This window comes from Gossypium hirsutum, chromosome D03, assembly GCF_007990345.1.
Source record: "Gossypium hirsutum isolate 1008001.06 chromosome D03, Gossypium_hirsutum_v2.1, whole genome shotgun sequence".
Classification (NCBI taxonomy): domain Eukaryota; kingdom Viridiplantae; phylum Streptophyta; class Magnoliopsida; order Malvales; family Malvaceae; genus Gossypium; species Gossypium hirsutum.
Window position 1 is genome coordinate 20,575,183 of NC_053439.1, and position 21,841 is coordinate 20,597,023.

A 21,841-nucleotide genomic window follows, 5' to 3' on the forward strand; every position below is an offset into this window, starting at 1 on the left:
CCATACTATCATTTCATATTCGAATACTCATAAACTTACAATTTCACAAATTTTAATATCAAAGATCCATCTAACACTCATGTATCGTTTTACAATATCACGATTTAGAATTCACGTATGGGTTTAATCAATAGCTTATGAGTAACTAAAACAAGTTTTATCCATGTTTACAACAAAATCACATATTCACTACGAGCTGTTTTCCTGAGCAGTAGTCACTAAATTATTTATAACTGGAGCTACAAAACTCCAAATCACTTGCCGTTAATTTTCCCTGAATATAGACTCGTATATCTTCCATCCATAAAATTTTCAGAATTTTAGGTTTGGCCAATCAATACCAGATTTTTCTTAAAGTTTCCCCTGTTTTACTGTTTGACTAATCTGACCACTCTTCACTACGAATCAAATTTCTCATTTTACAGAATTCAAAATGTGTTGTATTTGATTTCATTTGAAACTAGACTTATTAAGGAGTCTAAGCATATATATTTTATCTTATAACCATTTTTGTACAATTTATAATGATTTTCTAAAAACAGAACAGGGGATTTCGGAGTCATTCTGACACCGTCTCACACAACTTTAAATATCTCTTTATAGGAAATTTGTTTGCTCACAAGGTCTCTTTTATAAGAAACTAGACTAATTAAGCCTTGATTACATATTTTATTCAGCCTATAATTCCACACCAACAATTTATAGTGATTTTCTAAAATCACGTTACTGCTGCTGTCCAAAGCAAATTATTACAATTTGCTCTTAACTTTCCAAGTCCAAACACATATGAACTTACCATTTGAGTTTAAGACATATCATGGCCACATCGTATCTTATTAAATCAACTCATTATGTCCTATTATGATTGAATTTACTCAACGTTTAATCACTTAAAATTTACCTCGAAAGCGGTTGACGACTAGATATCCACGGCTATTCGTCTACTTTCTCTTTTCCCCTATCCGACTTTGATCCTCTTTGCTCTTGGGCTTAATTTAAATGAATGAATTTGTTTAATCATTTCGAACATTAAAAGCTCTTTTAAAGCACTTAACCCTTATACTCAATAATGAACCAAACCATATAGCTAATTATTTTATCACATCAGCTCAAGCACATATATTAACTATCATACACCCAATTCACATGCCAAGTTGCAAATAAAAAAAATGCATACACACCAATAATTTAATTATTCATTTCAACCTTATAGGGTAACTTCAATGCATTATGTATATACCATTTGCCATACACGTACCACATTTTTAACAAGCCGAAATTACTCCTACATATTATCCATTATAATTATTTCATAGATATAAAACATAGCTGAAAAATCTTTAGCCTAAATGCGTATAATAACACCCAAATCATCAACTATTTTAACAAACATGACACATAAGATTAACTAAAACTCCATTCAATTTTTAAGGTATTAACCCTACTAAACTCATACCATGACCATATCTAATCGAATTCAAGTAGAGGATTAATTATAATCATGTACACCAATATATAATTATAACATGTTTTGATATCTTATATATCCCATTCGGCCCTAACCACACAACTTAGCTTTTATAATAAACCTTATCTTAACCGAATGTACATATATATATACTCAAAATATCATTCGATTTCAAAGGCATATTAACACCATATAACCGAATGTTCATAGACTAATATACATATACTCATAAATCCAACTTTAAAAACCCATACTTATACATAGCATATAACCGAAAATACTTCATGAATCCACCTACATTTACATTATTATCATATATAGAATTTGCATTTACTATCAAATAACAACTTAACTTACTTTCAATTAGGTAATCAAATACCTCATACCCAATCATTTAACAACTAAAATAATAAACCACAACATTTAAATTCATCTTATTCTTCTCCCATTTGACCAAATGAACATTTGTCTATTGATGCATGAAATTAAACCATGGGTTAAATAAGCTATGCACTTATCAATCAAATCTCATAGTCAATTAAAAAGAAAATCACAATGCATACCTTAAACTAGGATAGCCATGGCCGAATACCTTGGTTTTTCCTCTTCAATCTTCCCTTTCCCAAATTCGGCAACTAAGAAGAAAGATGAGCATGTAAATTTTTTTCTTTTGTTATCTTTCTTCAACTCACGGCAATGGAGGGGGGGCAACCACACACATTTTTTTTTGTCATCATTTACCTTCCCATTATTATTTTATCCTTTCTCCCATAAACCATTAGCACAACATGTTTTATGACATGTTTTGCCTATCACCCTTTGTCATGGCTGGCCACTAGTAATTAAATGGGGGAAATTGACATGCAAGTCCACCCTTTTGATTACATGCACTAATAGATCCTTATGGATTAACCTATCACATTTCAAAAGTGTCACACATAAGTCCTATTACTAAATTCACATGCAATCGACTAAATCGAAGCTCAAAACTTTCACACATTCATATTCACATATTTTAGACAATAAATATCATATTCAAATAATTTGGTGACTCGGTTTAGCGGTCCCGAAATCGCTTTCTGACTAGGGTCATTTTAGGGCTGTCACATCTCCTCTAGCCAAATTCTTACTCCTTTGCAGTCCCTGTACAGAAGTACAAATGTGAGAACCACAACCAGTATCTAATACCCATGAAGTAGTAGTTGATAAATTAATATCAATAACATAAATACCTGAAGCAAACATTCCGCTTATTTTGGCCTTCTTGACTTCCTCAAGATTGATAGGACAGTTCTGCTTCCAATGTCCAGTCACACCACAATGAAAACAGTTTCCTTCCTTAGCCACCCCTCCTTTAGGTTTCAATGCAGCCTTAACTTTTCCAGGCTTAGGCCTACCTTTTCCCTTGGGCTTTGTCTGAACTTTGGCCTTTCCCTTGCCCTTATTATTACGGACCATCAGTATAGGCTTGGGTCCAACCTTTTTCATGTTACCTTCAGCAGTTCGTAACATACTGAGCAACTATGGCAGAGTCTTATCAATTTCATTCATATTGAAATTGAGGACAAATTGGCTATAGCTACCCGACAATGATTGCAGAATAACATCAGTGGCCAACTCTTGGCTCAATGGAAACCCAAACTTAGACAGGCTTTCAATATAGCCAATCATCTTAAGGACATAAGGTCCTACTGGGCTTCCTTCAGCCAGCTTACATTGGAATAGGGCCTTAGAGATATCGAACCTCTCTTGCCGTGCTTGCCTCTGATAAAGTTCTTTCAGGTGCTCAATCATTTCATAAGCAACCATGTCGTCATGTTGCTTCTGAAGCTCAGGATTCATAGTGGCAAGCATAAGACATCCAACGTCTACCATGTCATCGAGATGCTTCCTGTAAGCATCTCTATCAGCCCTCGAGGAATTAGGCGGTGGTTCGTTAGGAACTGGTTGTTCAATGACATATAATTTTCGTTCTTGTTTGAGGACAATCCTCAAGTTACGGAACCAGTCAAGAAAATTTAAACCATTCAACTTGTCCTTCTCAAGGACCGATCGTAATGATAGTGTATTTGTGTTTGCAGCCATAATATATCTACAACAATGAAATTATGCGTGTAAAAATTTATCAAATTTATATCAATCATTAAAACGACTTAATTAAATGATGTTCCCACTATTTTATTACAAAACTAATACCCTCATAGATTAGTTTCGGAAAGACTTTCTCGAAAAGTATTTCAAGTGGGCTAAGGATCCATATTTCACCTCCTCTTAAGTCAGCTTTGGCTTTACTCTCAAGATTACGGTTATCTAGGTAAGCAACACTTTGCTAATTACATCATATGTAATTCCTAAAATTTGGTAAACAACTCTTGTTCTAATCATCTTATGATTTATCCAAATTACTCGCCTCTAGGTTTCTAATCCTATTAGAATAACCTAGTTAAGTCATTAACCAATTTTAACCGGCAAATATCACTTGTTTATTCTTCGCGTTTAACCAAGATAAATACTAGTACTTCGCTTTAGCAGAACCTACACAGTATTGATCGAGGCCTTAACGAGGGCAAAATTGGAAGGCTATGTTGACTTAATATTTTAATAGAGGGATTTTATTAAGATCATTCCATCTTTCCAATTATGGTTTACTTTAGTCCATTTAGCCATTTAATTGATCTCATCAATTAATATGGTTCAATATTATCAAATTTTAACATGCTTAAAATTTGGCATACTTTTGACATCCATAGCATCTCATACATGAATAAAGCAATAAATAAATGCGATAGTTATATCCCATAAACTAAGGTGGCACAACCCAAGACAATGGGTGAACCAAAAGGAAACCTAAAGGTGTAAGCCGGTTTTTAAGCTATCAGTCCACACTTGTTGGCCCATCTTCCTTCTCGGCTAGCCCACAGGAACTCTTGCAGATTACAATATGTAGAAACTTGTTTTACATACGGGGGAGTAAGATGAGAAGAGAAATACAAGAGAATAGTAGCAAGGCACGACACGCAGGCCGTATTTATAAAATTACAACCTTTTATCAAATGGGCTATTGGGCTATAACTATGCATTTCAAACACCGTGCATATAAAAAATAGCATACATAAATAAACACTTTTGTTAATGTGTATTAAAACATATCCTTTCAATTTTTATGGCCCATCAAGTTTTATTTATTAAAAAAAACATACTTTAAGAAGATGGGGGCCCCCCGCGGTACGAACCGCATACCCCATTCAAACCTCACGATTTGATAACTGTTACCGACAAAATCGTGTTTTCGGGATTTTAATCCCTGAGGTTTCATGCCGGAACAACCCTTGTTCCGCTAACCAGTTATCTCTTACTGGAAACTGTCAACACCACCGTCGCACCATCATAGACCTATTAACACTTAACAGTAATAACATAAAACCGATTAGGCCATACCATGATTAACAATTAATCCATTGTCAAAAGGAACGATTATCTGGTTACTGTTAAACGATTTAAACAGTTAGAAATTTAATAAAATTGAAGCATGCATCTCATACAATTGCATCACCCAAGTATTTAAACCCGAGTCCGTGTCACACAAGTGGCTCTGATACCACTGTTGGATAGCCGGCACCCCTACGGCGCAGCAAAAAATTTAATAATCGGTGACCCTAACCACGGATCCATGTGTGAGGAACGAATCGGGGTGAAAAGGGTTACGAAATTACCTAATGCTGTTCTGAGTAGACAACAACTTCTCAACAACGTGTAGTCTGATCTACAGTCGAACTAAGCCGCAATCTATCGAGACTCCGACCTATACGTGATCCACCCAGTTGACTACGAATGGAAGAAATCCCTAAAACAGTTTTGAGAGTGAATTTTCTTTGACGGCTGCTAGACCAAAACAAAGAAAAACGAGATACTTATATCCTTATTATTTATTTTTTAGGGTTTTTATTTATGAATTAAAATAAATATAATAATATTTTAAACGAAAAATTATAATTACATTAATTATAATATAATTTCGGTAAACCATATATTTATTTGAATTCATATGCTAACCTCATTATGTGTACAACAACCTTGTACATAATGTGTTGGAAATCGAATTAAATTAATTCTATAATTAATTTAATTCAAGTCACACCTAAAAACAATACCGACTATGGTTTATTCCGTTCATTTTAACTATAGGGTGTGACCCTGTAGGTTCTTGAAACGTTAGCAGTAATACTAGAATGATTCCAATGTTACAAACAATGAGTGGCATCTAGCAATGCATCATTGCTACCTAAGTCACAAGAGATCATGATTCGACATAACCTTTTATGATTAACCTTTTATGCAATAATCCTTAAGTCCTTTATCTCTGGATTGGACACAAGTCATGGAATAGTCACACTTGTATAGTCCATTCCATGTTCCTTGATATTTTAAGCAGACTACGATAAACAAATAAGTATGACATCTCATATCAACTTATTTGAGCATGGCCATGCATTTCTAGTCTCACTTAATCAAGTGGCCTAAGATATTACTCCCATTATGTAGGAGGGACTTATTCTATATCGACCAACCATATCCCTCTACATCGATTGTGGTATATCCAACACCAGCCTTTATATAACAACCAGTTACGGTGTACGTTTGACTGTATCAAAATATACTACTCACGATGTTGGGATTATGATGATCTCAAGTCTGAGGATCATATACATATTAATCACTATGAGTAATGTCGTGACAATTACATAATAATCCAATAAACATACTCATAATGGGTCAGTCCAATATGTTTTTCTCTAACACACATATTCATCCATCGATTCTGATATTCCATATCAATGATAACTCTTTATCATCAATCAACTACATGTTAGTCTTAATGCATTATTGTTGTCCTATCCAACAATAATACTTGACTAAGGATCTTTTAAGAATAATCATATTATTCTTAGGATATTATTAGAAAACAGTTTATTTATACACACAGAAAAGAAACTGAAATAATAATGGTAACGCCTTATATTAATAAACATGATAAATCAAGCATGCTATTACAACCATCTCATGATTGATCTTTGGGCATACTCTAACAGTTCTTTGAAAAGAAACTTTGTATGCTAACCTTAAGAACTGTTCCTTTGCACTAAAAAGGTTATTTTCTAAGGTTTCATGGTCAGCTTGGAGGGACTGAAAGTAGAGAAAGACAAGATGAAAGCGGTCCGAGAGTGGCCTAGACCAACGAGCATCAGCCAAGTGAGGAGCTTCCATGGATTGGCAAGCTTGTATCGGCGATTCGTTCCAAATTTTAGCACCTTGGCAGCACCTCTAACTAGCGTGATCAAAAAGTCTTCTGCCTTTTATTGGGATGAAGAACAAGAGAAATCATTTAATGCTATTAAAGATTGTTTAACTAATGCCCCATTGCTTGTGTTGCCTAACTTTGCTAAAATGTTTGAAATTGAATGTGATGCCTCAGGTGTCGGAATTGGAGCTGTTCTAACGCAAGATGGGAGGCCCGTGGTGTATTTTAGTAAGAAGTTGAACGAAGCTGTTCTCAACTATCCAACATATGACAAGGAGATGTACGCTCTAATACGAGCTTTAGAGACTTGGTAACACTACCTGGCCAAAGGAGTTTGTAATCCATTCGGATCATGAGGCGTTGAAGCATATAAAGGGCCAAACAGAGTTGAACAAACGACACGTGAAATAGTTAGAGTTCTTAGAATCTTTTCCTTATATTATTAAGTATAAGAAAGGTAAGGAAAATATTATGGCTGATGCATTATCTCGACGATATACCTTATTGTCATATTTGGATTCAAAGTTGCTTTGGTTTGTTTTCTTGAAGGAATTATATATCGATGATGCTAATTTTGGGGAAATCTACAGATCTATTGAAAATATTGTTGTTGACAAATTTTACAGGTTTGATGGATTTCTCTTTAGAGAAGGAAACCTTTGCGTCCCGCAAGGTTCCATATGAGGCTTATTGGTGAGTGAAGCATATAGTGGTGGTCTAATGGGCCATTTTAGGGTGGCCAAGAATTTTTCAACTCTTCACGAGTATTTCTTTTGGTCGGGGATGAAAAGGGATGTTGAGAGGATCTATAGCCAATGTATATCTTACAAGAAAGCCAAGTCCAAGGTCAATTCATATGGACTATATAAGCCATTACCAATACCCGACGGGCCATGGGTCGACCTTTCCATGGACTTTGTTCTAGGCCTACCAAGAACTAAAACCGGGAAGGATTGTATCTTTGTTGTTGTAGATAGATGTTCTAAAATGTCTCATTTTATAGCATGTTCAAAAACTGATGGTGCTGTTAATGTTGCTAACCTGTTCTTTAGGGAAGTTGTTCAATTGCACGAAATTCCAAGAACAATTGTTTCTGACCGAGACGCGAAGTTCCTTAGTCACTTCTGGAGGTCATTGTAGGGAAAGCTTGGAATGAATCTATTGTTTTCTACAACTTGTCACCCCCAAACGGATGGCCAAATGGAGGTGGTGAATCGTGTGTCATCGAATTTGGTACAAGCTATCATTCGAAGGAACCTCAAATCATGGGAGGAGTGCTTGCCACACGTTGAGTTTGCTTATAATAGATCCGTGCATTCCGCCACCAAACATTCTCCTTTTGAGATTGTCTATGGTTTCAACCCTCTAACTCCACTTGATTTACTTCCTTTTCCTAACGATCAACTTGTCTACGTAGAAGCTAAACGGAAGGATGAGTATGTCAAGCAACTACACCAAAAAGTAAGGGCCAACATTGAAGCGAGAATCGAACAATATATGCGCAAGGCTAACAAAGGAAGGAAGCAAGTAGTTTTTGAACTCGGAGACTGGGTCTGGGCTTACATGAGGAAGGAAGGGTTTCAGGCTCAACGGCGTTTGAAACTATTACCGAGGGGAGACGGCCCCTTCTAAGTGATCGAACGCTTTAATGATAATTCTTACAAACTCGATCTACCAGGTGAGTATAAAATAAGCGCGAGTTTCAATGTGGCTAATTTATCTCCTTATGATGCAGGTGGCGATTTGGGGGCAAATCGCTTTGAAGAGGGAGGGAATGATGCGCCCGAGTCCCCAGGGTCACCAAAGGCTAATGAGGATTCCCTCGAGCTACCTATAGGACTGATTACCCGAGCCCGGGCTAAGAAGTTAAAAGAAGCAACTATAGCTCTAGTTGATAGAATCTGGGGTGAAACCGTGGTTGGTCTTCTCGAGAGCTCATGGACCAGCAATCTAAGCATCCCATACAACCTTCTTCAAGCTCATTCAGCTCAACTCTAGCTCAACGAGCTCGTTCCTAGCTCACTTAGCTCATTCGTAGCTCATTTAGTTTGCATTTAATTTGCTGGAATAATTATTTAATTGTCATTAATTAGATTAGTTAAGTTAATTAATTTGTTTAAATTCTGGACTAATAATCATTAGGAGTTTTAATTATATCTAAAGTTCAATAATTAATTTTGTGTCTTAAATATGTCCTAAGTTCTCGCAAATAATTAATATGTTCAATCGAATTTAATGAGCAGGTTAAAACATTTATTTGCTGCTGAATTTAACATGTTGAAATGTGATTGCCAAATATAACATGTTGAAATGTGATTTAATTTGCTGCCTTGTTTTGATGCAGGAAAATTCCTTGGACGGCATGGGAGCATGCACCATAGGTTCATTGCATTTGGGCGATACATGCATGGCACCTCAAATGATTGTTCAGCTGTAACACCCCAAACCCAGTCTAAACGTTATGACCGAATCTGGCGATGTAACATTGTAACATCCCTTACCCGTATTCGATGCCGGAATAGGGTACGAGGCATTAATAGAAGACATAAATTTGCATACGTATTAAACAAAGTTACAAAATTTCATCTGAATTAGAACTTTTAAATTATTAACGTACTTTTATAATTCTTTACAACATATCCTCGAAATATTATATTCATAACAAATAAGGCCTACGAGACCTGATATTTACTCATGTAATTCAAAGCTTCATTTCCATTTCATTCAATTCAAAATTTCTCATGTTCACAATTCAAATCAATTTCTCCATCCAATATATATATTTCAATCATTTAAGAATATAATTCAAGTTACACGAACTTACCAGGCTAAATTGCAGAAATACCAAAATTTAGGGATATTTTGGTAATTTTCTATTTTCCTTCGAATTTCCACTCAATCTTGATATAAATTAATATTTCATTCAATTTATTAATTTAAATAATAAAACAATTCATTTCATGCAATTTGGTCACTTTTTGACATTTTTACAAATTTACCCTTAAAATATTACTTTTATTCAATTTAGTCCCTGAACCTAAAATATGCAAATTAGCCATTTTTAATGAAAAGTCATGCTAGTTGAATAATCATATATTTTCCTCCGCCTCCTCTCCATTCCACATCCGTAATGTATAAAACATGCTTATATGTAACATTATCTATAATTTCACTATTTATTTATTTATTCATTCAAAGCTGTCCACTTGAGTCGTTGTCACAAAATTATTTATATCTTGAGATATATAACTCCGAATTGAGATCCGTTAATTTTCTCTGAAACTAGACTAAAATATATTATTACTATAAAATTTTTATAATTTTTGGTTTAACCAATAAGTACATTTTATTCTTTAAAGTCATTCCTGTTCTGCTGTCTACAGTTCTGACCCTTCTTCACTAAAAATTAATTATCTCCTACTACAAGATTTAGATGATGTTTTTGTTTGTTTATATCAAAAAAATACTCATTAAGGATTTTAAACATATAAATTTAAGCCCATAATAATTTTTCTCCAATTTTTTATGATTTTTCAAATTTAGAACAGGGGAACCCAAATTAATTCTAGCCTTGTCACACATAATTTATTATATCCCATGATTTACAATTCCATTAATTACACTGTTTATTCCATGAGAAACTCGACTTAATAAGATTTAATTCCATATTTTTTCATCCTATAATTCAATTTCCATAATTTATGGTGATTTTTCGAAGTTAGCCTACTATTGCTGTCCAAAACTATTTTAGTGCAAAATGTTGATTACTAAGTTTATACCTTCCTTATTCATTTTCTCTATAATATTTTCCATCACTTTCTCTTATTTCCCTTCACTAATATATCAAGAACATAAGACTTCATTTAAGAAAACTCTACTATAACGTCATTTCCATGCTTTTTCAATAATAACAAACTTAAAAATATATTGAAATCTTGATGTTCTTACCTTGTCCTACTGATTTCAATCTTTAACTTGATTTTCTCTATCCTCTAGCTTCTATTTCTTGAATCTAACTTGATATTCTAGCTCCCCATTGTCTCCTTGTTATCTTTCTCTCTTGATGGATATGAAAATTCTTTTGATTTCTAAGTGAAAATGGTGATTTTTTTGGTGAAAGGACCAAATTGTAAAGAAAAGAAAGTTTCTTTCTTTCTTTTCTCTTCATACGTTGGATGCATGGGAAGAAGATGAAGATTCTTCATCTTTCCTTCCATATATATACTAACTAGAATAATACTAAAATAATAAAATATCATTTAAAAATCAAATTAAAATATTAATAAACTAATATTTATTTAATTAATTAATCTAAAATATCACCAACATCATCATTGCCTTCTAGATTTCTCTCTATTCTAATTGACCATTTTGCCCTTTATAATCTTTAAAAATTCCATCCTTGAGTCAGCATTTAATTTGATAAAATTGTGATTTAGTCCCTCAAAATTCTTTACATTTTCAATTTGGTCCTAATTCATCCATTTTCATTAGTTTCTAGATTATTCCACCCTTACAATACTTACACTATTGGTCCTTCAACTTTTTCGTATTTACCCTTTAACCCCTCAAATTTTGAGCACTTACTCTCGGGCAACAAAACTTTTCTCACTTTTGCGATTTAATCATTTCTTGAATTAATATGTCATAATATAATTCTCAATGTTGCCATAACTCAAAATTTCCCTTTTTGTCACTTTATTTTCTTATTTTACTATCAAGGATACCTACTTTCTTACTGTAGTAATTTTCAGGGTATTACAGTAGTATTTTTTGGGATATTACATCAGTTGAATGTTTCACTTCCCAAACAGCCACATGCTCCTCACTTTAGGTGTTCACACCTCAAATTTGATCCTTTGTTTTTTTTTAAATTTTCGTAATGTATATATACCTTTTTTTTAAATTCAAATTTTTTTTCAATTTTTTTTGAAACTACGATTAGATACCTAATTTAACTAGCTCTGATACCAACTGATACGAGCTTGTTTCCAAGTTGAAGATGAGTCGTATTGATGCCCGATCGAAATTAAGAAGTATCGGCTTAGAAATTCAAAGGCAAAGGTTTTGAAAAGACGAGTTTTAAAAAGGTTAATAATTTTTAAGTTTCAAACAAGAAGATGGTAAGAAATGAGGGATATTTCAATGAAACAAGAATGAACCCTTTATAGTGATTAACGACTCGAGCTTAAATCATTCAAGGAAATGAGAAAGGAATGAAAGGAACTTGTTTAAAATTGAGACCCTCTATCTAGCAAAATAGGAACCTTCGGTATTGTGAAGAACGCCACACCTATTGGTGATAAGTTCAAACAAAGTTAGATTGACGCCACGAGTGATAGATAAGTCAACTTGAGCTTTGAAGAATTAGGAGAGTAAATTAAACTCACCAAAATATAATTTCATTCAAGAATTGGCCAAAAGTCCTTTTACAAGCAAAATAGCAACTATTTATAGCCTAATGAGTAGCTAGCTGAATGGACAGATTCGTGGCTTAATATCTAAGCAAACTTGAAATAAATTCCAAGTTTAATTCTTTGGATGGCTGTAGCAAAGATTTGGCTGAATGGAGACCAAAGAACAACTTCTAATTTAAGCAAATGAAATTGAAAGTTCATGGCGGCAACTAAATTTGGCTAATGAGCTTTAATGGGATCATTCATTAAGCAACTCTTACTGAAAAATCACCAGCATTAAAAAGGTAACTTGAACAACCATTTAAAGTATGAATGGACGGTTTTGAAAGGTCCCATGGTGTGAACATGGCTGAACCAAATGGACATGGTGTGAACGGCTGGTGTGAAACGAATAATGCTGTTTTAGGGAAAGGATCAGCCAAGCCTTGGAGAGTTGAATGGTTGCTGTCTCTTGGCCGAATAGATGTCTTGGGAAATAAAAAGTAATCAGCCTTCATGCATTGTATCAGCTGCACATGCATCTTTCTATACATGAATCTACATGCATGAACCTAATTAATGGATCTCCAAATTCGGCTGTACCTAAAGAACACATGAACCAAATTAAATTAAATTAATTCAGCTGAACATAATTTATGACATAATGTGGACACACTAGTTAACATTGAAACAAATTAATTGAAAACTAAATAGGACACATTAATTCGGTTGTGTCTGGACATAATAAAAACATGTAATAATCTAAGACAACTTTAATTAAACTAAGACACAATTAATTCAAATAAGACAAAGCATATTAAACATATGTAATAATTTAAACAAATTTCTAAGTTGTAGAAATGCTTGAATAAATGCTTAATTTAAACTGTCCAAAATTCCAGCAACAAATTAGTTAGCCAAATGAAATTCGGCCTCCCAAAAATTGAAAATATTAAGCTCATCCTTGAGCTCCTTGCTGTCATTTCTCCATGTTCGTTCCACTAATGCTAAAATAGCTTCCTTAACTTGTTTGGCTCAAGCACGCGTAATCGGGCACTAGGCAACTTGATGGCATTCTGGTTGATTTTGATACGCCCCCGATTCCCTTGATTAGTCCGAGTCGTATAGTTGCCCAATCGTTAAAACAAAGAAGAATCGTTGAGTTTGAAATCGAGTTGATGTGACCGTGGCTCGGAGCACATCAAGTACGAGCAAGGACGCTGTGATACCTCCCCAAGGTCCAATTACACGAGCTCGAGCAAGACAATTCAAGGAGGCTATTTCTGCCCTAGTTGAGCTAGTGTGGAGCAAGGATGATTCGACCAGCTCCATAAGCCTTCCTTGAAACATATTTCAAGTTGAATTAAGCTTGGACTCAGCTCAATGAGCTCAAACCAGCTCAATTCCAGCTCAACTTAATTTATGCATTAATATAGATGCTGGAATAATTATTTGAGTTAGTTAGATTAGTTAAATACAGCTCTATTAATTTCTTTAGCGAATTAATTAAATTAAAATCTGCACACATTAAATTATTTAATCTTAAATATGTTCTTAATTAATACTTATTAAATTCGTCCTAGGTTAAGACATGAAATTAATTTGTCTTTGTTCAGCCACAAATAATTTGTATTTAATTGTCAGCTACATTTTAATTTGTCAAGGTGGAGCCGAATTTTATTGAGTTAATTTATTATGTCTTACTGATTTGTTTTTAATATGTCTCCTAATTAATCAGCTGCATGAATTATTTTCAGGTACATTCTCTTGGACAGCACCATGCATGGAACACATTCAAATTAGTGTGCTGATGGTTGATTACCGTATGTGTCTATTCGGCCAAAATGAGCTGTTGTTTCCTACTCCCAAGCTGTCCATTCGGTTGAACTTATTCCTTTCACATTGCTGGACATATTTTCACATGTATTGGCTATTCGATTCAAAGCTTTCACACCTTAAAAGACTGCTCAGTAAATCTTTAATTACTGGTCATTTTTTAGCAATAGTTGCGACTTAAATGAGCTCATTTAAGCACATTAGCCTAACCTAGCTGCTGCCATGCACTTCCCAAGCTTCCAAGTTCATTGCTTATTCTAGAAGCTGACCATTGGAGCTCCTCATTTAGTCGAGCCTTGCTAGGACCATTAAATGAATTTTGTTTGCTTGATTCTTAAGAATACATTTGACTATTCGGCTATGATGTGAGCTCGCTACGAACCAAGAGGAGCTCAAACAAGATGTCATCAAGATGCCTAGTGGCCCGATAACGCGAGCTCATGCCAAGTAATTTAAGGAGGCTATCTTAGCTTTAGTGGACCGAGTATGGAAAACATAGCAAAGAGCTCAAGGACGAGCCTAATAGTTTTCATTTTAGGGCGGCTGAATTTTATTCAGCTAACTAACTAATTTGGTTGCTGGAATTTTAGAATATTGAAATTAAGCATTTATTTAAAACATTACTACAGCTCATAAGTTTGTCCTAAATTATTACAAGTATTTTTAATATGCTTTGTCATAGTCGAATTAAATGTGAACTAGTTTAATTAAATTTGTCATAGATTAATACATGTTTTAATTATGTCTGGTCCTTAGCCGAATTTAATGTGTCTTGTTTAGTTTTCATTTAATTTGTCTACATGTTAATTAGTGTGTTCACATTATGTTTAGTTCAACTGAATTGGTTTAATTTAATTTGGTTCATGTGTTTCCTAGGTACAGCCGAATTTGAAGATACATTGACTAGGTTCATACATGTAGATTCATGCATGGGAAGGTGCATGTGTAGCTGGTACAATTCATGAAAGCTAATTATTTTTGGCAGTCCCCAAGGTAACCATTCGGCCAAGAGTCAGCAGCCTTCAACTCTACAAAGGCTTGGCCGATTCTCTTCCCAAAACAGTATGAATTGTTTTCACACCAGCCGTTCACACCATGACCAATCGGTTTAGCCATTTTCACACCATGAGACCTTCCAAAACCGTTCATTCACACTTCTAATGGCTGCTCATGTTCTCCTTAAATGCTCATTTTTGAGAAAAAGTTGCTTAATGAATGAGCATATTAAAGTTCATTAGCTAAATTTAGTTGCTACCATGAATCCCCAAATTCATTTGCTTAACTTAGAAGCTACTCCTTGGTCACCATTCAGCTGAACCTTTGCTACAGCCTTAAAGCTGGAATTTAGTTCAATGTTTGCTTAGTTATTAAGCTTTGAATCTGTCCATTCGGCTACTAGCCATTAGACTATAAATAGTTTTTCATTTTGTTTATGTAAGGACTTTTGGCCAATTTTGAATGAAATTATATTTTGGCGAGTTTGAATTCACTCTCGTAATTCTTCAGAGCTCAAGTTGACTTATCTATCACTAGTGGCATCAATCTGACTTTGTTTGAACTTATCACCATAAGGTGTGTTGTTCATCACAATACCGAATGTTCCTATTTTGCTAAATAAAGGGTCTCAGTTTTAAACAAGTTACCTTTCTTTTCCTTGAAACATTTTAAGCCCGGGTCCTTAATGGCTTTTAAGGGTTCGTTCTTGTTTCATTGGATATCCATTCTTTCTTTGCCATCCTTCAACTTGACACTGACTTTCATAAACCTATCAAACACCTTGTTTCACAACAACATTTAACTTTTGGAAACCATAGTCTTGAAACTTCTAAACCGACACTACCTAATTTCGATCGGGAATCATTACGACTCATCTTCAACCCCAAAATGAGCTTGTATTAGGCTAGCTTTAGCTTTGCCTATAAAAAGTTGTTACTTCATTTTGTGAAAGAACTTTTGGCATATTGTTAATGAATTGCTGCAGAATTTGTGAATCATTTTTCTCTCAAATTTCGTTCGAGACCCGTAAGACTTATCTAGCATCTAGTGGCGTCTACCCGAGTATCATTTATGAACTTATCACTCCCTAAATCGAGTGTGGCATTCAACCTTATACTTTGGTTCATACTTACCTAAGTATTGGGTCAAGGTTCCAAATTACATTTCAAACTCTTTTAGGTCCTATAAGTTTCGGGTCAACACTCAACTTTAGTGTTGGTTCATTCATGACCTTTTGAGTCGTTTATACCAATTCCTATCCATTCATTTCATTTTGACCAAAACCATACCATTATCGTACCTAAACCAAAAACCATTTCGTACTTAAACTTAAATCATTTCGTGCCTAAGCCTAAACCGTCTTCGACCAAATTTAACCATTTCTTTCTAGCCTAACTAAACACATTTACCATTTCTATCTTCGAGTCAATTTGAATTCCGTAAACCAAAACTTAGCCTATTCTTATCTAAACTTTAAAACCAAGTCTTACTTCTTAGTTTAACGATTAGGAACTAGTGACTCAGCTTAAACCACTAAATTGAGATCACATCAAGAGTCAGATATTAGGCTAAGTGGAGTTCTAGGGTGACAAGGATAGGCTTAAAGAAGAAGGCTAAGTCAATTTAGAAGGTTCGGTTAAGAAAGAAATTGGAAGCTTGGTGATTAGGTTTAAAAACAAAAACCTAAGAACGAGATTGAACCAACGCGTTGGTTAAAGGTTGACCCAAAATGTTATAGGTTCTTAAAGTATTTTAGTACAAATTGGGAAACCTTGACCCACTATCTAAAATAGATAGGAACCTTGGTAAAATTTTGGGTGAACGCCACACGATTTCGTGATAAGTTTAGTCGAACAAAATGGGTTGACGCCACTAAATAGTTAGATAAGTCAACAGAGTCTTTGGACAAAATTTAAGAGAAGAATTTTATCAAAAATTTGACAGCAATTCATTAAGGTTTCAAAAGTCCTTTACAAAGTGATTTCAGCCTGAATTTATAGGCATTACATGGCAACTGAATAGGCAATCTTAAGGGCTAAGTAAGTAGCTTGAAAATTCTAGAATTTTGGAGGAAGGTTCCTTGAAGCTTCCCATGCATGGAGAACGTCAATAGCTCTTCTAGAAGGCTTTAATTAGGCTGGAAAATAAATGGAATGATTGGGAGCTGAATTGCAATAAATAGGATCAGCTAAGTTGCTTGAATCTCCTTTAATGGGCTACTAGGTTCAGTCGAATGTGCTTGGAATAATTAAGCTACTTAGGTGACTTCAATGGCCATGAGGTGTGAACAAATGAAATGGAAGAGTCATGCAAATGTGAACACACAAAACTGAACAGCCCATAATGTGAATGGAATAGTCACCTCGTGTGAACAACCTTTAAAATGCTTTGGGAAGCCAAATGAGTCTTCTTGAAGAGCTGGAGAGTTGGCTAAAAAATCACTTGGGAAATTTCAACAATCAACACACTTTTCTTTAAGTTTTCATGCACCTAGGACATCCAAGAGTAGTGTACTGCAGCAAATACATTCCACAAATTAAATGCAATTTAGACACATTAATTCGGCAGCAAATAACACTAAAATCCTGCACATTAAGTCGGCAGCCCTTACAACATAATTAAAGCATGTTTGAATTTTTGACAACTTAATTACTTAACTTAAATTCGGCTAGACTTTGGACAACATTAAACCATGCAATAAAATTAGACACATTAATAACATGCATTAAAATAAAACACATTTATCACAAAATTTAATATGTCCAGATTTTAATGAATTAATTAATTTTAAACTAATTAACTATTTAACTAACAACAACTTAATCATTTATTCCAACAAATTCAAAAAAAGCTAAAGGTGGTCTCCTCGAGCTAAATTTGAGCTAATTGAGCTTTAAGGAGGTTGCATGGTTTGCTCGGTTTCATGTTCTCAAGCTGTTCAGCCACAACATTGCACCAAATTCCATCTGTGAGAGCCAAAACTCCTTCCTTGAATCTTTTGGCTCGAGCACAAGTTATAGGACCCGTTGGAAATTCCAAGGGTTCGTCGGCATCCTTAGTTGGTTCCCTAGCCACGGCCGTATCATCCCTTCCCCCTTCGAAAAAACTAGTCCTCAAGTTGGCACCTACATCGTTAGGAGATAGGTCAGAAACATTGAAACTAGCACTCACACTATATTCACCGGGAAGGTCGAGTTTATAAGAATTATTATTGACCCTTTCCAAAACTTGAAAAGGACCGTCACCCCTCCGTAATAGTTTAGATCTTCGTTGGGCTGGGAACCTTTCCTTCCTCATGTGTACCCAAACCCAATCTTTGGGTTCGAAGGTGATTCGCTTTCGACCTTTATTGGCTTTTTGTGCATATTGCCTAGTTCTTTCCTCCATGTTCTTTTGGACCTTTTGGTGTAAGTCCTTCACAAACTCAGCTTTCTATTTTGCATCTGCATTCACAAATTGTTCGTTAGGCAATGGAATTAAATCTAGAGGTGTCAAAGGGTTAAATCCGTAAACAATTTCAAAGGGAGAATGTTGAGTTGCCGAATGAATAGAACGGTTGTAGGAAAACTCTATGTGCGACAGGCATTCCTCCCATGACTTGAGGTTCTTCTGGATAATGGCTCGTTACAATGTCGACAAGACTCGATTTACCACTTCCGTATGCCCGTCTGTTTGAAGATGGCAAGTGGTCGAGAAAAGGAGCCTTGTGCCTATCTTTCCCCAAAGTGTTCTCTAGAAATGGCTCAAAAATTTTGCATCTCGATCAGAAATGATAGTCCTCGGCACTCTAGAAATGATGTAACGAAAGGATTCGAGAAATTCTACCCATTTGGCGTGTCGTTTGTTCAGCTTGTGCTGCCCTTTCAAATACTTCAAAGATTCGTGATTGGTATGAATCACAAATTCTTTGGGCCATAGGTAGTGCTGCCACGTTTCTAAGGCTCTAATCAACGAGTACAGCTCCTTGTCAAACGTTGGGTAGTTTAGAACAACACCGTTGAGTTTCTCACTAAAATACGCAATAGGACGTCCATCTTGCATTAATATGACTCTAATACCTAAACCTGATGCATCACACTCTAACTCGAAAGTTTTATCAAAATTCGGCAATGCTAATAATGGTGCATGAGTTAAACAATCTTTAATTTTCAGAAAGGCTTTTTCTTGTGCTTCTCCCCAAACAAAGTTAGAATTCTTACGATTAACCCTGATTAATGGCACAGCGAAAGTGCTAAAATTTGGCACGAACCGTCTATAGAAGCTGGCAAATCCGTGGAAACTTCAAACTTGGGAGACATTCGTCAGACGGGGCCATTCTTAGATCGCCTTGACCTTCCCTTTATCAACTTCAAGGCCCTTTGCACTGACGACAAATCCTAGAAACACAATCTTGTTAGTACAGAAATATACTATGCACAATCTTGCTATAAATTAATATATCATTGAAATATACTACACAAAATCTACTAATGAAGGGTCGTAAATCATGATTCATGAGTCTCATGAATGTGCTCTGGGCGTTCGTTAAGCCAAATGACATAACGAGCCACTCATAAAGTCCATGCTTCATCTTGAAAGCAATCTTCCACTCATCACCTTCACGCATGCGTATTTGGTGGTATCCGCTTTTAAGGTCAATCTTTGAGAACAAACTTTCTCCACTCAACTCGTCAAGCATATCATCTAATCGCGGGATAGGATGTCGATACCTGATGGTAATTTTATTAATGGCGCGACAGTCTACGCACATCCTCCACATTCCATTTTTCTTGAGAACTAGCAAAATAGGGACAACACAGGGACTAAGGCTTTCACGCACATAGCCCTTCTCAAGGAGTTCGTTAACTTGTTTTATAGTTCTTTTTTTTCCTCATGATTACTCCGATAAGTAGGACAGTTTGGAATCGCGGCTCCCGGTACAAAATCTATTTGGTGTTCAATTCCAGGAATCGGTGGCAACCCACTCAAGATTTCTTTCGGGAATACATCTCTAAATTCCTGCAACAAAGACAAAACAAAAGGGGGTAACTTCTTATCAAATTCGTTAGTACCAATCAGACTTTCCCTGTACATAAGTACCAACAAAGGTTTTTTCAACAACATAGACTTTTGAATACCTCTCTCTTTTGTATAGAAACTCTTTTTTTCACTCTCATCCTTCATCTCTTTTTCTTTTTCTTTTGAACTCTCTTTTTTATCATTCATTTTTTTGCCTTTCTTCTTTTCTAGACTCTTTTCTTTCTCTTTATCATTTCTTTTCTCTCGCTCTCGTAATTTTTCAATGGAAGTTCTCATCTTCAACTGATCATCATAAACTTGCTTGGGTGTTAGCGGAGCTAACGTTACTGTTCGTCCCAAATGCTTGAAAGTGTACCAATTTGTGTATCTGTCGTGAATTGCAAGCTTGTCAAATTGCCAGGGCCGTCCAAGAAGGAGATGCCTCGCATGCATCGGTACTACATCGCACAATACTTCGTCTTGATATTTTTCGATAGTAAAAGAGACTAAGACTTGCTTCGTCACTTTTAGCTCTCCGCCATCGTTGAGCCATTGCAATTTGTACGAATGGGGGTGTTTGGTGGTGGTCAAGCCTAGTTTTTCAACCATCATTGTACTAGCCACATTAGTACAACTCCCTCCGTCAATTACGACACAACAAATCTTTCCTTGCAGTCGGTAGCGTGTATGGAAGATGTTTTTGCGTTGTTGCTCATTTTTGACACCTTGCAAACTGAGGCTTCTCTTCACAACTAAGATTTCTCCATTCTCGGCTTGTTCTAATTCTTCCTCGTCATGTGACGTTTCATTGGCTTCACCTTCAGATTCACTTTCAGATTCGATCTCACCATCTTCCTAGATATACATCGCGTTGCGATTTGGGCATTGGCTCGCAACGTGCCCTCGGCCAAGGCACTTGAAGCATTTGATATCTTGAGTTTGACTTGGAACAACTTCCATCTTGCCTTTTTCGGTCTCCGCATTAGGCTTGTTAAACTTTGTTGAGCCACTCACCTCCTTAGTTTGGCTCGGCATGTCACGTTTGCTAGTCCCTTGGCCCTACATAGATGTTGAAGAAGTATTAGGAATTATTCGTGACGTACCTTTTCTCTTAAGCTGTTTCTCAACCTTTATGGCCATATGGACCATGTTAATCACCTCAACGTAGTGATGTAATTCTACGATGTTAGCAATATCCCAGTTAAGGTCGGCGAGAAATAGTGTCATGGTAGCTTCTCGATCTTCCTCCATATCGGTGCGGATCATAGCCACTTCCATTTCCTTATAGTAGTCTTCCACACTATGTTGGCCTTGGGTTAACCTTTGTAGTTTCTGGTACTACTCACGGTGATAGTAATCCAGAATGAACCATTTTCTCATTATTGCTTTCATTTTTGCCCATGTAGACACTGGGCGCTCTCTGTTGCCTCGTCGACTCAAGGTTAACTAATCCCACCATATAACAGCATAATCAGAAAATTCAATAATGACTAACTTAACCTTTTTACTCTTCGAATAGTTGTGGCCCTCAAAGACTAACTCCACTTTCTTCTTCCACTCAAGGTAGGCCTCAAGGTTTGACCTTCCTTGAAAAGCAGGAATTGCCATCTTGATCTTCTTTAAGTCATCATCGGGCTGCTGTCAGTTTCTTAGTTCCCATTTTTGTTGGCCTCTTCTCCGTCCACTTTGTCGAGAGGCTTGTTCACTTTCCATGTCACTTGCCTCATACAAGTCATTGTCATGGTTCCAATGACGTTCTCGATCCCTTCTCAAAATTGGAGGGGTGTTCGCACGCTGACTCCATTCCTCCAATTGTTTCATATGGTCTGGAATGGAATCGAGTTGTGG

At 35.7% G+C, this 21,841-nt stretch overlaps 1 protein-coding gene across 1 annotated transcript; it reads right to left on the reverse strand.

Moving 5' to 3' along the window:
* Positions 1-19,296: 19,296 nt before the first annotated feature.
* On the reverse strand, positions 19,297-21,601 carry LOC107889984 (uncharacterized). The gene is made up of 7 exons (XM_016814515.1): positions 21,494-21,601; positions 21,152-21,331; positions 20,948-21,052; positions 20,075-20,848; positions 19,876-19,993; positions 19,539-19,771; positions 19,297-19,371 (listed from the first exon to the last, which is right to left on the reverse strand). Exons 1-7 carry the CDS (start codon positions 21,599-21,601, stop codon positions 19,297-19,299), a joined length of 1,593 nt encoding a protein of 530 aa, XP_016670004.1.
* Between the last annotated feature and the right edge of the window lie 240 nt (positions 21,602-21,841).

What these genes read in the sequence shown, in the direction of transcription:
- LOC107889984 (XM_016814515.1), bottom strand. Translation starts at nt 21,601, where the DNA reads ATGGCAATTCCTGCTTTTCAAGGAAGGTCAAACCTTGAGGCCTACCTT. An exon ending in CCGAAAAAGGCAAGATGGAA is followed by an intron (nt 20,849 to 20,947) that starts GTTGTTCCAAGT and finishes ATGTATATCTAG; the next exon opens with GAAGATGGTGAGATCGAATC. An exon ending in TGTTGAAAAAACCTTTGTTG is followed by an intron (nt 19,994 to 20,074) that starts GTACTTATGTAC and finishes TCTTTGTTGCAG; the next exon opens with GAATTTAGAGATGTATTCCC.